A 15,377-nucleotide genomic window follows, 5' to 3' on the forward strand; every position below is an offset into this window, starting at 1 on the left:
GAGAGAGAGAGAGAGAGAGAAAGAGAGAGACTGTTGACCAGTATGTGGTAGTATTAAGGAGAAAATGAGGTCTGCAGATGCTGGAGATCAGAGCTGGAAATGTGTTGCTTATGCCCGAAACGTCGATTCTCCTGTTCCCTGGATGCTGCCTGACCTGCTGCGCTTTTCCAGCAACACATTTCCAGCTGTGGTAGTATTAACACAACTAGCTGAATCCTGAACATTTGGATGACTGAAAGATCAATTCATTAGGTCCAAAGGCTTCTGACTGTCACAATGACAACAACATAAGGAAAGCAGCTCAAGATGGTGACCTGTAAATGAAGCTCTTAAAGACATGATACGGTGCAACAATATTCATCACAAGAGGACACAAGAAGCTGAGAGTCCAATGCAATGGGAGAATGAAAATCTGGAATTTCAGATAGAAAATTTCAGGTTGTAGCTTTTCCCAAAACACCAAAAATAGGTATTTTTCTCTCCGTAGATGCTGCCTGGCCCACTGAGTAATTCCAGCATTTATGTTTTTATTTCAGATTTTCACCATCTGCAGTGTTTTGAAAGAGTGCAGGTTCGGCTGCAGTTCCAGCTTCTGCTTTTTTTTCTTACATAAACAGAAATGCAAAGAGTTGTATGAACCAATATAATCAGGTCATATCTTGGACACTCCTTTTTTTCCCTGTATCATATGCTTTAAAAATTTATTTGCATCCAGTTTGAACAACATGATGCATTTATTTAGCACCTGCACCACGTCGAAACATCCCAAGACATCTGACAAGACTGTAATAAATCAACATTTAACAGTGAAGCACTTAAGGGAGTATTAGGTCAGAATGGTCAAAATGGTAGATTTTATGGATAGCATTAATTTTAATGAGTGAAAACCAGGGCATAGGACCGAGGCAACTGAAAGCTCAGTTGCCAATGGAACATAAACTACAGGGGTGTTAAAGAGGCCAGAAGTATAGGAGCACAGATAAGACAGAGGGATGTGGGCGTGGAAGAGATTACAGAAGTGATAGGTTATTCAAAAGAATTGGGACAAAGGTGAATGTAGTGACCATTAATGAGGAGGAGCTGCTGGAAAGCTGAAAGGTGTGAAGGTGGTTAAATCACCCATATCAGATGGACTACACTCCAGGATTCTCAAAGAGAGAGGTGAGGAGATTGTAGAAGCATTGGTGGTGATCTTTCAGTATCTGGTCAGACTGAATTTGGAATATTGAGTGTGGTTTTAGCCTTGCATTGAAGGAAGGATATGCTGGCATTGGAGGGACGGGGGCCAGAGGAGGTTTACAAAAATAATCCCAGGGATGAATGGCTTGTCATATCAGCAGCACTTGAAGATCTCTGTCGGTACTTGATGGAGTTTGGAAAGATAAGGAAGAGGTCTCACTGAATCTTACAGAATACCAAGAGGCCTGGATAAGGTGGAGATGAAGTTTCCACTAGAAGGAGAGACTAGGATCTGAGGGCACAGCCTCAGAGTGAAGGGATGATCTTTTGGAACTGAGACAAGGAGGAATCTCTTCAGTCAGAGGGTGGTTAAACTGTGGAATTCATTGCCATAGAAAGCTGTGGAGACTAAGTCATTGAGCAGACTTAAGACAGAGATAGATAAGTTCTCGGTTAGTTGCAAATTAAGGGTTATAGGGAGAAAATGGATTTGAGCAACATATCAGCCATGAGCGAATGACGGAGCAGACTTGATGGGCCGAATGGCCTTCTGTTCCCATGCTTTATGGTCACTTCAGTACATCAAAACACATTCTAATAAAGGATCTAAAAGAATTCAAACTCTCAACTGTCTGATATAATCGAGCTGTTTTTTGTTGCAATTTTTAACTCTTTTCAACCTAGAGAAGTTTTTACTTTTTAGGCATTATAAACTGAGGACTAACTTTACTCATTCACTCACTGCTTCAGCTCTGCTCAGATAGCTTTCGCTCTGTACTTTCTGATGTAGTTATTTCACACGATATTCTAACACCTTATCTGTGGTTTTCCCAACTGGAGATGAATTTGTTGAGCTCACTTCTTCATAAACTCTCACTGTTTTAATCCAGTGCAAGGATACACATTTTCAGCCACATTGCTGTTTTACGTATACTCCCATGGTTTGTCATGTTCTCCATTATGAAGCCAGGCAACCTAATCATCCCTTTGTGTTGTGGACCCTGTTCTATATATGCATCTTAGTCCTGCCAGCTGTTTGTATGGTTTAAGGTGGATTTGGGTTAATGCACAGCTCTACACCAGACTAACATGGCAGTAATTGCAACCTGTGACAGCCAGGTTGAATGGTGCAGCTGTTTGCCCTTAATTTGGACTCCATGTTACCATAGACTTTCAAAGTACACATCTCAGAAAATGCAAAATGGGATTGTATGGCAGACATTTCAAGTGAAATACCCCGAATTTGACATCAACTGGAACATGGTCTTGGGAGGAGTTTAGCAGGCAACCAGGCTGATGAATATCGACAAGGAGAAAGCTAGGACAGCAGATGCTGGAAAGTCAGAGTCAAAAAGTGTGGTGCTGGAAAAGCAGGTCAGGCAGCATCCGAGGAGCAGCACAGTCGACGGTTCGGGGGTAAGTCCTAGGCTGCTGCCAGACCTACTGTGCTTTTCCAGCGGCATACTTTTCGATGACGACTGATAAACACCGACAGACTTAAAAAAAAGTTCATTCGCCATAGCTGCTTGGAGTTGTCTTACCCCATTGCACATGTTGGTTGGTGAGGGGTCACAATAACATTCAATTCTGGACAGTACAACCAGGCGTGGACCTTGAAGCTGATCACAGCAGCAGGCAAGTTGGAAATAATGTAGGTGAGGCAGAAACTTGGCAGACAAAATACACTTTGGGAAAATGAGAGATCATAGAACATAGAAAAGAACAGCACAGAACAGGCCCTTCGGCCCACAATGTTGTGCTGAGGATTAATCCTAATGTAAAATAAAATAACCTAATCTACGCACCCCTCAATTCACTGCTGTCCATGTGCATGTCCAGCAGTCGCTTAAATGAACCTAATGACTCTGCTTCCACACCACCACCACCACCACGACACATTCCATGCATTCACAACTCTCTGCGTAAAGAACCTACCTCTGATGTCTCCTTTATACCTTCCTCCTAATATCTTAAAACTATGATCCCTCGTGCCAGTCAATCCAGCCCTGGGGAAAAGTCTCTGGCTGTTGACTCTATCCATGCCTCTCATTACCTTGTACACCTCAATCAGGTCTCCTCTCTTCCTCCTCCTCTCCAGAGAGAAAGGTTCGAGCTTACACAACCTCTCTTCATAATACAAGCCCTCCAGTCCAGGCAGCATCCTGGTAAATCTTCTTTGCACCCTCTCCAAAGCCTCTGTATCTTTCCTATAGGAGGGCGACCAGAACTGGACACAATATTCCAAGTGTGGTCTCACCAAGGTCTTGTAGAGCTGTAGCAAAACCTTGCAGCTCTTAAACACAATTCACCTGTTAATGAAAGCCAAAACACCATATGCTTTCTTAACAACCCTATCCACTTGGGTGAAAGTGAGGACTGCAGATGCTGGAGATCAGAGCTGAAAATGTGTTGCTGGCAAAGCGCAGCTGGTCAGGCAGCATCCAAGGAGCAGGAGAATCGACGTTTCGGGCATGAGCTCTTCTTCAGGAAGGCTGAAGGGCTCATGCCCCGAAACGTCGATTCTCCTGCTCCTTGGATGCTGCCTGACCTGCTGCACTTTTCCAGCAACACATTTTCAGCTATCCACTTGGGTGGCAACTTTGAGGGATCTATGTACTTGAACACTTTGTGGGCGGCACGGTGGGCGGCACGGTGGCACAGTGGTTAGCACTGCTGCCTCACAGCGCCAGAGACCCGGGTTCAGTTCCCGCCTCAGGCGACTGACTGTGTGGAGTTTGCACATTCTCCCCGTGTCTGCGTGGGTTTCCTCTGGGTGCTCCGGTTTCCTCCCACAGTTCCAAAGATGTGCAGGTCAGGTGAATTGGCCATGCTAAATTGTCCGTAGTGTTAGGTAAGGGGTAAATGTAGGGGTATGGGTGGTTTGCGCTTCGGCGGGTCGGTGTGGACTTGTTGGGCCGAAGGGCCTGTTTCCACACTGTAAAGTAATCTAATCTAATCTAATCTAAAACACCAAGATCTGTTTGTTCCTCCATGCTGCCAGGAATCTTGTCTTTAATCCTATATTCAGCATTCAAGTTTGACATTCCAAAATGCATCACTTCACATTTATCCAGGTTGAACTCCATCTGCCATTTCTCAGTCCAGCTCTGCATCCTCTCTATATCACTATATGCTATATGCAATATCTGCTCAGATTCCACACACAAGTTCCCTCCGCTATCCCTGATCGGCCCTACCTTCTCCCTGTTCGTTCTTATTCCTCACATATGAGTAAAATGCCTTTGTGTTCTCCCTAATCCTTCCTGCCAAGCCTTTCTTGTGCCCCTTCTCGCTCTCCTCAGTCCATTTCTGTGCTTCTTTCTCACAAGCCAGTAATCCTCTAAAGTTGTGCTAGATCCTTGCTTCCTCCACCTTACATAAGCTGCCTTGTTCCTTTTGACTAGCTCCTCCGTTCTAGTCATCCAAGGCTCCTTAATCTTACCCCTTCTTACTTGTCTCAGAGGAACAAATTTGTGCATGACTCACAACAACTACTCCTTAAACAGTCTCCACATGTCTGCTGTGCCCTTTCTGTGGAACAATTGCTCCCAGTCTATTATGTCCTATAACGTCATAATTTCCTTTTCCCAATTTAATATCTTCCCTTGGTGACTGCTCCTTTCCCTCTTCAAGACTATGGTAAATGTGAGGCAGATGTGGTCATTGTCATCAAAGTGTTCTCCCACCACGAGATCTGACACCTGTCCTGGCTCATTACTGAGCACCAAATCCAAAATGGCCTCTCCCTTCATTGGCCTGTCTACATACAGAGTAAGGAAACCCTCCAGAACACACCTGACAACAACGGCTCCATTCAAACCATCTGCACTAAGGAGGTTCCAGTCGATATTGGGAAAGTTGAAGTCACCCATAACAACAACTCTGCTTTATCTGCATTTTTCCAAAATTTGCCAGCTTATCAGTTCTTCAATCTCCCTGTTGCTATTAGGGGGTCTGTAGAAAACCCCCAATGAGGTGGCTGCTCCCTTGCTGTCCCTAACTCCCACCCATACTGACTCAGTAGGCAAACCTTCCTCAACAACCTTTGTTTCTGTAGCTGTGATGCACTCTCTGATTAGCAATGATACACCCCCTCCTCTTTTTCCACCCTCCCTGTTCTTTTTAAATATTCTAAACCCTGGAACATCTAGCAACCATTCCTGCTCCTGTGAAACCCACGTCTCCATTATGGCCACAACATCATAGCCCCAAGTACTGGTCCATGCTCTAAGTTCATCACTCTTATTTCTGACACTGACACTCATGTTAAATTCTTATTTCTGACACTCCTTGCACTTTGGCAAGTAGAATAGAGGACCTGAATATTATTAAAATGTGGAAAAGCTGCAGAAAGCTGGAGCATAAAGGGACTTATGAGCTGTTATGCATAAATCCCAAAAAGTTAACATATAAATTCAGCAGTAGTAAGGAAGACAAATGGGATTTTACTTCAAAATGAATGGAGTATAAAAGTAGTTTTAAAAATAAGCAAAAATAAGTTTTGCTAAAACTATACTGTACACAAGACAGACTACATCTATAAAGTTGTGAGCAGTTTTGGTCCCTTTATCTAAGAGAATCTAAACTAGCAAGTCCAAAGAAGGTTCATTAGGTTAATCCTGGATAAATAGGGCTTTTCTAATGAGGAGAGGTTGAGTGGATCGATAACACTAAAATAGGAAGTTAAAAATCACACAACACCAGGTTATAGTCCAACAGGTTTAATTGGAAGCACACTAGCTTTCGGAGCACCGCTCTTTCACCATGTGGTAGCGGATTAGGATTGAGCCCTCCGCTACCACCTGATGAAGGAATCTTATAGAAGTGTATAAGATCATGAGAGGCATGCATAGGGTGAATGCACTCAGTGTTTTCCTAGGATTGGGGAATTGAGGACTAGAGGGCATCAGTTTAAGGTGAGAGGGGAAAAAAGAAACGGGAACCTGAGGGGCAACTTTTTACACAGAGGGTGGTCCACATATGGAATGAGCTGCCATGGAAGTTGAGACAGGTACAGTAACATTTAAAAGGCATTTGGACAAATACATGGTTTAGAAGGATGTGGGCCAAGTGCAGGGAAATCGTGTTAGCATCGGTGGACATCTTGGTCGGCATGGACCAGTTCAGGCCAAAGGGCCTGCTTCTGTGCTGTTAGGACTCTATGGAGGTTAGAAGAATGAGAGGCAACCTTATTGAAACATCGATGATTCTTAGGGAGCCTGATAGGGTATTTGTAGAAAAGTCATTTCCCCTTGTGGGAGAGCCTACGACCAGAAAACAATCTCAGAATAAGAGGTCGCCCATGCACGGCAGAGGTGATTAAAAATTTCTTCTCTCAGAGGTAAGTGAATCTGTAGACTTCTTGCCAGCAGGAAGCTGTCAAGGTTGGGTTATAAAGAATATTAAAACTGTAATAGACATATTTTTAATCAATAAGCAACCAGATGTTATGGAGAAAAAGGTATGAAATTGGAGTTGAGGATTACTTAAGAGTTGACTTGATGGGTCAAATGGTCTCTTTCTGCTCCTGTGTCTTATTAGTTTTAACTGATACTCTGACTGCTGCAATTTAAGAAAAAAAACCATTAATGTCCCTGTTTACTTAACTTGTAATACGGAAAAGCACAGAAGGTGCAGAGGAGTGTTAGCTGTTTGAATCCTCACATTTTCAATAATTCAAAACCTTTTCAACATGAAATGCAGAAATTTGATTTTCAATGTTTTGAAAGAACAAGAAACCCATGGACACTAACTCAAGATAATTTGCAACTTGCCTTAGTTAAATATTCAAAAGCTACATTCTATCTTCATGAAACTTACAGGCTACATTAGTTATGCTAAAAAAAGTCTGTTAATTGGACCATATTTTCATATGCAGATGAATAGTCCAAAATTGCTTCCCACTGTAATTAAAATAGCACAAATGGTGCACCCCACCATGTCTCTGTCCATTTGTAGAGCTAATTTCTTCATTGAAATTCTAATTTGTCCATTATACTTCAACCAAGCATTGAGATGCAAATTCTGCACAGTAACTTTTAACAAAATCTCAAATAACATTCCCTTCAGTATTTACTGTATTTCCTTTACCAAAGAATATGTCCGATGGGTCTTTGATTCTCAATTTATGCATGCTGCAAGAGGATGTGGAAGATTTGGAGGAAGAATAGAGAAAAGCATCAAGAATGAATCGGAACGCCTTAAGAAGGTTAAAACAACTAAATTACTACAGTCTGGAGAAAGGACAATTAAAGAAGACATGGCAGACATACATTAATACTTTGTGTATTAGGAAAGGTAAATCTTAACACAATTTTAAAAATAAGCCAGGATAACAGAATCAGAGGTCAGTAGTATAAATCAGTGAAAACTAAATTTGGAAGGAAAATCTTCAGCAAAAACATGTCAACAGCACACATAATCTGCTGAATAAAGTAACATTGAGCCCCTGGGTTTAGGGTATTCAATTCTCAGCTGAACAGTAGAATGAGGGGGCTATACTGAGGTACTTCGGGATTTTTCTGTACTGTAATAACATCTTTCCCTATAAATCAAATCTACAAATTGTCACATTTTGAAACCTTTACCTCAGTAAAATGATCATCAGAATAATGTCAGAATCCAGTCACTTACGGAATAATGTGTGTTTGGCACAGACGTCAAAAACAATGCTGAGCCAGTGAACATAAGCTATCAGCTCCCCACAAGCCCACAACATGCTCATGTTCAGTTTTGTTGATGTGGCCAGCTTGAATTTAATATCGAACACAGGGAATTGGAAATAAATTTTAATACACATTATTTGGCTGGCTTCAGACAGATGGGGAGTAATAAGTGTGACAAGATCGAACAAAAATAATCCCCTAAAAACAGTTCAAACATTTTAAGCTAAGTTTAACATTTCATTGGAGAGCAGCTCATGAACAACTGAGTCCTAAATATCATTTAGGATCAATTAAAGCGTAGCCAACCAAATCAATGGGTTTGAGAGACTGCACTGACAGTTTGAAAAGTTGCCGCGGTGATTTTTATTCTTCATTCCTAGAAAACATCTACTCCTGCTCGGCTGTGAACTGATAGGTAGATAAAGGTGATAGAACAAGAGATTTGGATCAAATACATAAACATGTATGCTTGCTCTACTCTTTAAAAGGTAACTGCACAAGCCTATGGTCCCCTGCTGGAGATTATTGTTCACAGTGGCTCAGTGATTAGCACTTCTGCCTCACAGCACTAGGGACCTAGACTTCATTCAAGGGGGGGGTGGTGGGGAGAGAGTGGGTGGGTCTTGGTCTCATGCTTTTTGGAGGTTGGATGTGGACACGATGGGCTGAATGGTGCATCCACATGGTAGGAATTCTATAAAAAGTAAAGTTGCCATTGTCTTCCCAGATAACAAGGCTGCTGGTGGTGCTTTAACCTGAGCACCACCCCACCTCAGGCAAAAGGAGAGGTTGAGAAGCAAAGTACTTGATGGAATCTTCAACTGGTGCGGGAGTCAAACCTATGCTGTTGGCATCAATCTCCATCACACAGTAGACATCCAACTGACTGAGCTAACAGCCCTCATGGATGATGAATGGGTAGATTATTTATGTGGGAACCCAAACAGTAACTTTAATCTGGGTACTGACCAACTACAACTACATCAAATCTTTGTCTGAGCTGATACAGGCACTGCCGAGTTGGGGTCAGGCAGTAGCAGGAGCTCATAAGTTCATAAGATATAGGAGCAGAATTAAGCCATTTGGTTATCACCGATAACGCTCCCCATTTTCCTGCCTTTTCCCCATAACCCAAGTGGGTTAAAAGATTATGGGGAGAAGGCAGTAAAATAGGGATGAGGAGCATATTAACCATGATTGAATGGTGGAGAATGGACTGAATGGCCTAATATTGCTCCTATATCTTATCAGCTCCTACTATGACCTGACCCCTGCTAGGTAGTGCACGTGACAGTTCAAGTCATTTCTTCATTCCCTGATCAATGTCAGTTGTACTGTTCCAACTCTTTACAGCTAAGTTAGCATGAATCCTGAATTTGACCTGCTACCTTTCTGCCTGAGATTACAACATCTAGTTTGAACATGTTTTAATTCAAAAATCTGTATTCTGTATTCTGAAAGTGAGTGAATCACCATTAACATACACCTAGTTTGATTTTATGCAACTCAATTTCTGTGTTTCCACTGAGACTGATTTACCATTTTCCCATAATGTTTAGTCTGCAATTTCCGAACAATTTAAAAAAAGTGGGAAACAAATAAAATATGTATAATATAGTCAGGAAAATGTTCCTAATGAAACTGATATACAAAACGAATTGCTTCCGTGATCATTTGCTTCCAGTATTAGAACTTATACTGGATATATCTATTTTACAGATGGATTATTACTATCAAATTTCCACTGTTTTGAAGAAAATGTGTACTTTTATGGAGGTCAACAAGTTGAGAGAATGTTCTGACAGCCAAGTTTTTATTTCACCCAGTTGTTTAGACTTAGCACAATGGACTGATGCAGATAGCAATGTGGTTTTTTTAAAAACACGGCCACTTTGTGAAAAGACCTATAGAACTTTCACATAAGTAGTAGACAATACATGAATTGTAGGGTGGTGCTGCCAAGTGTACCAGAGACGTGGTGCAGCAGGGAAGTGATAAGAATACGCCAGAGTGGGATAGCAAGAACAGGTCTAGCAGGAACTTTGGGGTTAGCCAGGGACAGAGAATGGTGGGATATCAAGCCCGGAATGCAAGGATTAGGCTGCTAGCAGGAGAAGGAAGGTGGATGTCAGTGGTATTGGAGCTGGAGCAGGGGCTGGGGAGAAATCAACCAGCATGGACTATGTGGTGCTGGGGGCAGGGGTTTTATGGAGTCCCAGGCTGGGAAGGGTCAGGTCCCGGAGGTAAAAACAAGAAGGGGGCTGTTGGGGTCAGGCTGCTGATGGTCACGGTTTGTTGTTGTAAAAGATCTGAGGGAGATATGTTTAAGGGCGCATTAACTATGTTTGGGGTCAGTTTAATTGTCACTCTTCAGTTAGACTAGATTTTTCATTGTTAATCTTCTCCTGAGATGCTATTTCCTTTACAGGAGCAGAGCCCTCCAAATTCTCAGATTTGAATGGATACTTTCAGAGGGTTCCAGGAACAGCAAATTGCCCAGCAGCATCTTCAATTTCCCAGGCCTTGAGAGCCCTGGAGCCTGCTCCACCATGCAACAGGGTCATGGCTGATGTGACATTCTTCCTGGCAACTTTGTGGCCCTTTCTCTGTAAATAAGATCATAAGACCCCCTTAGAGCCTGCGACAATGGGGATTTTGCAGAGTGCTATGTATGACTCCCATCAATGCTGGAACGGTAAAGTCATCATAGTCCCAGAGGGCATAGGCTTGCTCTCTGCTAAGGAGGAGATGACTGGTGACTGTTTGACAAGAGGGTCACCACGCCTCAGGCAAGGGGAGAAGATGAGGAGGTGGGACCTTCACAATAACCTTAGCCAATGTGGTAATGGAACCCACGCTGTTGGCATAACAGACCAGTCCAGCTGACTGTGCTAACCGCTGGAAAATCACCTGTCTGTCTGTTGGAAAATCCTGGCCAATTTCTCCTTATTCTCCTCATCACCACCTGTGTTCATTCTAAACACATTTGTTACATCAACCTTTAGTCTTATAAATTCAATGTTGCTCCAAATCCTTCTTGTGAACGTACCATCTGGTACTGAATAACGTAACCGCAAGTAAATTCAAAAGGTGGTACGGGTCGTTCTGCTATAACGTGCGTTTTGTTGATGTAAATTGGCTGGAACGTGAGTGACGAACTGGGGACCTTGTTTCTAAATTGTGAACTTTTAAAGCGTGTATTGGTTATAATGTAATTCTGGCCCCATTAGCTTAAATGGTGCTGCTGTTACAAGGTTTCCCTCGAACGCGGGATTGCATGAAAGTGGAACTTCTGTGTTCTAGCAGAACCGACTGCATTTCCTAAACACAACCATTTAAATATACGGTTAAATATTTGATCTATTTGCCATGTTGTTATAAAATAATTATTAATTTCATAATATCTATATTTAAGTACATATGATTTTTAAGTATTTGATTTGAGTTGAATCCTTCATTCAAATACCCAAAGAAATAAATACAGAATGAGGAGGCAGATTAAAATGCTGGTAATGCTTCACATACACCAAATTGGAAAGTAACATCCAGACTGCAGAAAAGTCAGACAATGATCATCTCCAACAAAAAAGAATCTAACCATTATGTTTTGATGCACAATGGCATTCTCATCACTGAATTCCCCACTGTCTACATTCCGAGGTTGCCATTGAGCAGAATTTGAACACGACCGGCCATATCAAAAGAGCCGGTCAGAAGAAACCTACAGCAAGTAACTCACCTCCAGTCTATCCATATTCTTTCTACCATCCATAAGGCAATGGTCAAGAGGGGTGTATTGGAATATTCCTCACTGTCCTGGGTGAGTGCAGCTCCAACAACATTCATGAGGCACATCATCATTCAGGACGAAGCAGCTTGCTTGATTGGCATCCCATTCACTACCTTCCAATACTGACTTCCCTCACTACCAATGCACAATAACAGCAGTGTGGACCATCTACAAGAGTTTTTGGAGTAACTCACCAAGTCCCCTTTGACAGCAGATTCCAAACCCGTGACCTCTACCACTCCAAACCCGTGACCTCTATCACCAAGGAGGATAGAAATAGCAGACCCATGGGAACATCATCACCTGCAAGTTCCCCTGCAAACCACACACAATTTTGACTTGGAACAAAATCATTCTTCTTTTCTTGTTGCTGAGTCAAAATCCTGGAACTCCCTCCCTAACAACATTCTAGTGTACTTATACCACAGGGACTGCTGTGGTTCAAGGCAGCAGCTCACGTCTACCTTCTCCAGAGCAAACAGGGATAGGAATAAATATTGGGCATGTCAGTATCCATGATCAAATAAAAATATTTTAAATACCCATGAGATATGAGTGCAAGTGGCTGCAAAACAATGTGAGACCCTTTGCTGTACTGTCATTGTATTAAGAGAAAATCTATTGGATAAAAATACGGTCTTTGAATATAATTGAGAATTCTCCAGATGGCTTTGTATTTGTGTGTTAGGAATTCAAAGAGTGAGAGAATCTCTTTTCACTGTCATGATATTTTTATGGTGTGCCATGTTGTAATGGCTGGATATGCCCTTTGTACATGTTGCCAAATTCTACATGGATGTTCAGAAAGAATACATTCCCTTTATATGTCCAACATAATCATACCTCTCTTGTTCTTGTCTCATTCGTGTTCGCTCATCCTCAGATGGGAGAGTTTCTTCCACCTTGCCCTTGTTTGACCCTTTTCGATCAAGCTTCCCACCTTTTTCCTCTTTACGGTATTTGCCAAACCTAGAAACCACAACAAATTTGAAAAGGTGTTCAAATTTTCAGAAACAATTTTATTCGCTATGCATTGTTTTGTTCTGAAGAACTTTAACAATTAACACACATAAACATGCCTTGCAAAGGTCTGGAGCAGCACAACTTAATAAAAGCATGACATGACCTTGGGGAGATTGGGGAAATAAATGTGGTTAGACAGAGTGTGTAAAACTGATTATGCACTTCTTCCTATTTCCTTTCTTTCTCACCCCTACTATTCCCAATTAGTGTTCTCCCTCTTCATTCCATGAAAATTTGATTGCTTGTTGAGTTATGATGCAGTGAACACACAAGTGACCACTGTTCACATTTGAATCTAACTAGTGTGCATTAACATATGGCGCAGTCATACAGGGGATCCAAACAAAGCCAAGTCCTGCATTCACCCAAAGACTATCTATAAACACTTCCTTTAAGGTTGATCTGAGCCTTTTTCAGTGACCTTGCTACGGCCCTAACTGAGGTAACCCTGCTGATTTTATGGCTCAATTACAAACCATCATACCCAGCTGTTATTGGGAGAACCATAGGTCATTATTTTCTTCCTTTTCTCTGCTTTGCTACTTATTGAAAGCTGCTTAATTCAGACTGAAGGTGGGGGAGGGGGGGGTGCGTCTTCTCCCGCTTACAGTCATACAGCATGGGAAACAGACCCTTCTGTCCAACTCGTCTATGCCAACCAGGCATCTTAAACTGAACTAGGCCCATTTGCCCATGTTTGACCCATATCCCTCTAAAGCTTTCTTATCATACATACCTGTCCAAATGTCTTTTAAATGTTGTAATTGTATCCACCTCTATAGCTTCCTTGGACAGCTCATTCCAAACATGCACTACCCTCTGTGAACAAATTGCCCCTCAGGTACCTTTTAAATCTTCCCCCCGCCTCACCTTAAACCTATGCCCTCTAGTGCTGGGCTCCCCAACCCTAGGGGAAAAGACCTTGCTATTCATTCTACCCATGCACCTCATGGTTTTATAAATCTGTATGAGGTCACCCCTCAACCTCAAACGCTCCAATGTCCCATATAACTGAAACCCCCCAGTCCTGGCAACATCCTTGTAAATCAAATTTCTTTAAAACTTGCTTCCAGAAGGTGGAGGAGGCTTCCAGACATAGACATATTCACATGGAGACGTAACTAAGTACATGAAGCTGGCATCTGGAGAAAGGCAGTATAAAGGACTTCACAGCTCTTTCGATTAACAGACACACTGTGGTCTGAAATAAAGAAAGGAGGCAGCTCAACTTTATCTTTGGCGGTGCAATTACAGATGGACATTAAGTGCTGACCTAGCCAGCAATACCCACATCCTATAAACAAACTAAAAAGAAAAACAGGAACAGGATTAGGCTGTGCAACCTCTTTTACTTGCTCCCACTTTAACTGAGATCATGACGGATCTGATCTTGGCCTCAACTCCATGTTTCTTCCTGTTATCCTGAACCCTCTATCCTGTAATAATTCAAAATCTGTCCACCTTGGCCTGGTGTTGCCCGAAAGCATTGCTTCAGGAGTAATGCCATTGGGACATGAAGGAAATCAAGCTTCAAACAAGACTAATGAGTTTGAATTGCAGTCTGCAACTCCAGAATCTAATCATTCCCAAATCATTATTTTCACCAGTCATTTGTTTCCTATATTATTCTGGAAGTATATCTCACAAAAGTATGACAACCTTAAGTTGATCAACCTCTGAGGAGTTCATCTCAGATACTCTTGATTTGTTTAGATGACTACCTTAAATAAGAATCCTTGTCCAAAATCTTCAGTTTTCTTCCTTTTAAGTCTTATAAGTTGAATCAGTTTTATTAAGAACATGTTTGCCCAATCCCAGAACTGCACAGCCAAGCATAGTTTTTTTAAATATATTAACTTATTAATACATCCAGTATCTCAAAAATTCCATTTATTTCATGCGGACTTACCAACGAAGAGCTCACATGACTCAGTTTCAGTCCAGCAGCCTGAGCGGTAATGTAGCAGGGCTCATCAACCTGTCCATTATCAAGTCTGCCCAATTTTCATCCTACACAAATTGATTCTCTTTGCACAGAGCTTCTTTAGTCATTATATCTTCTGCAAATTGCCATGTTTAAATAATTGGATTGAGTCATCATGTTGTCCTTTTTGATTGGTCAGCATCCCAAAGAAGGTTTCGAAAGTGGAAGGGTTTTGCATCCCAACTATCTTTTATGATTTTGGTAATTTCATCATCAAAGTACTTGAGCAGTTAACCTTTCTGGGACACACATTTGCATTCTATTTTCCAGGGAAGCATGTTATCTTTTGGGAAATCTTGTGTGTGTGGTATGTTTTGATCCCAGCTGATGTTATTACTGGAAAAGCCAAATCCGGATTGAAGCCTGGATTGATATTTCTTTTAATAAGATGGCCTTTCACTGAAACACACGCACGCAATACTGCAGATTTGTTTCAAACAATAAACAGTAATTTATTATGCAAAGGAAATGTAAACAAACTAGAATAAACCAAAAATATTTACAAATAGCATGAGTGGCCATGTTTTGGAAAACACAATAAAATACAAGCCATCTAATCCCAAAGCATTCCTTTACAATACTTAAACATCAGGAAAAATTCTCTTCTCTATTGTACATAGGGTTTGCTTCTATTTCTGGCTTTGAGAATTCTGATAGCCATCTCTTCAAGCAGATGCCTTCAAAGAGAATTAGCTGATTATCTTAACAGATTCTAGGTTAGAGTGGTGCTGGAAAA

The 15,377-nt window shown here is 41.7% G+C and overlaps 1 protein-coding gene across 7 annotated transcripts in view; it reads right to left on the reverse strand.

The window, feature by feature from the left end:
• The window catches only part of LOC122550085 (partitioning defective 3 homolog), an 843,398-nt gene that overhangs the window by 110,970 nt on the left and 717,051 nt on the right, over positions 1-15,377 (reverse strand). For all 7 annotated transcript variants that reach the window (XM_043690628.1, XM_043690629.1, XM_043690626.1 and 4 more), the window contains one exon: positions 12,478-12,603. In XM_043690628.1, coding sequence (XP_043546563.1) covers positions 12,478-12,603 — 126 coding nt within the window. The remainder of the gene's footprint in view (positions 1-12,477; positions 12,604-15,377) is intronic.

The sequence above is a fragment of the Chiloscyllium plagiosum genome, chromosome 5, assembly GCF_004010195.1.
Source record: "Chiloscyllium plagiosum isolate BGI_BamShark_2017 chromosome 5, ASM401019v2, whole genome shotgun sequence".
Lineage (NCBI taxonomy): Eukaryota > Metazoa > Chordata > Chondrichthyes > Orectolobiformes > Hemiscylliidae > Chiloscyllium > Chiloscyllium plagiosum.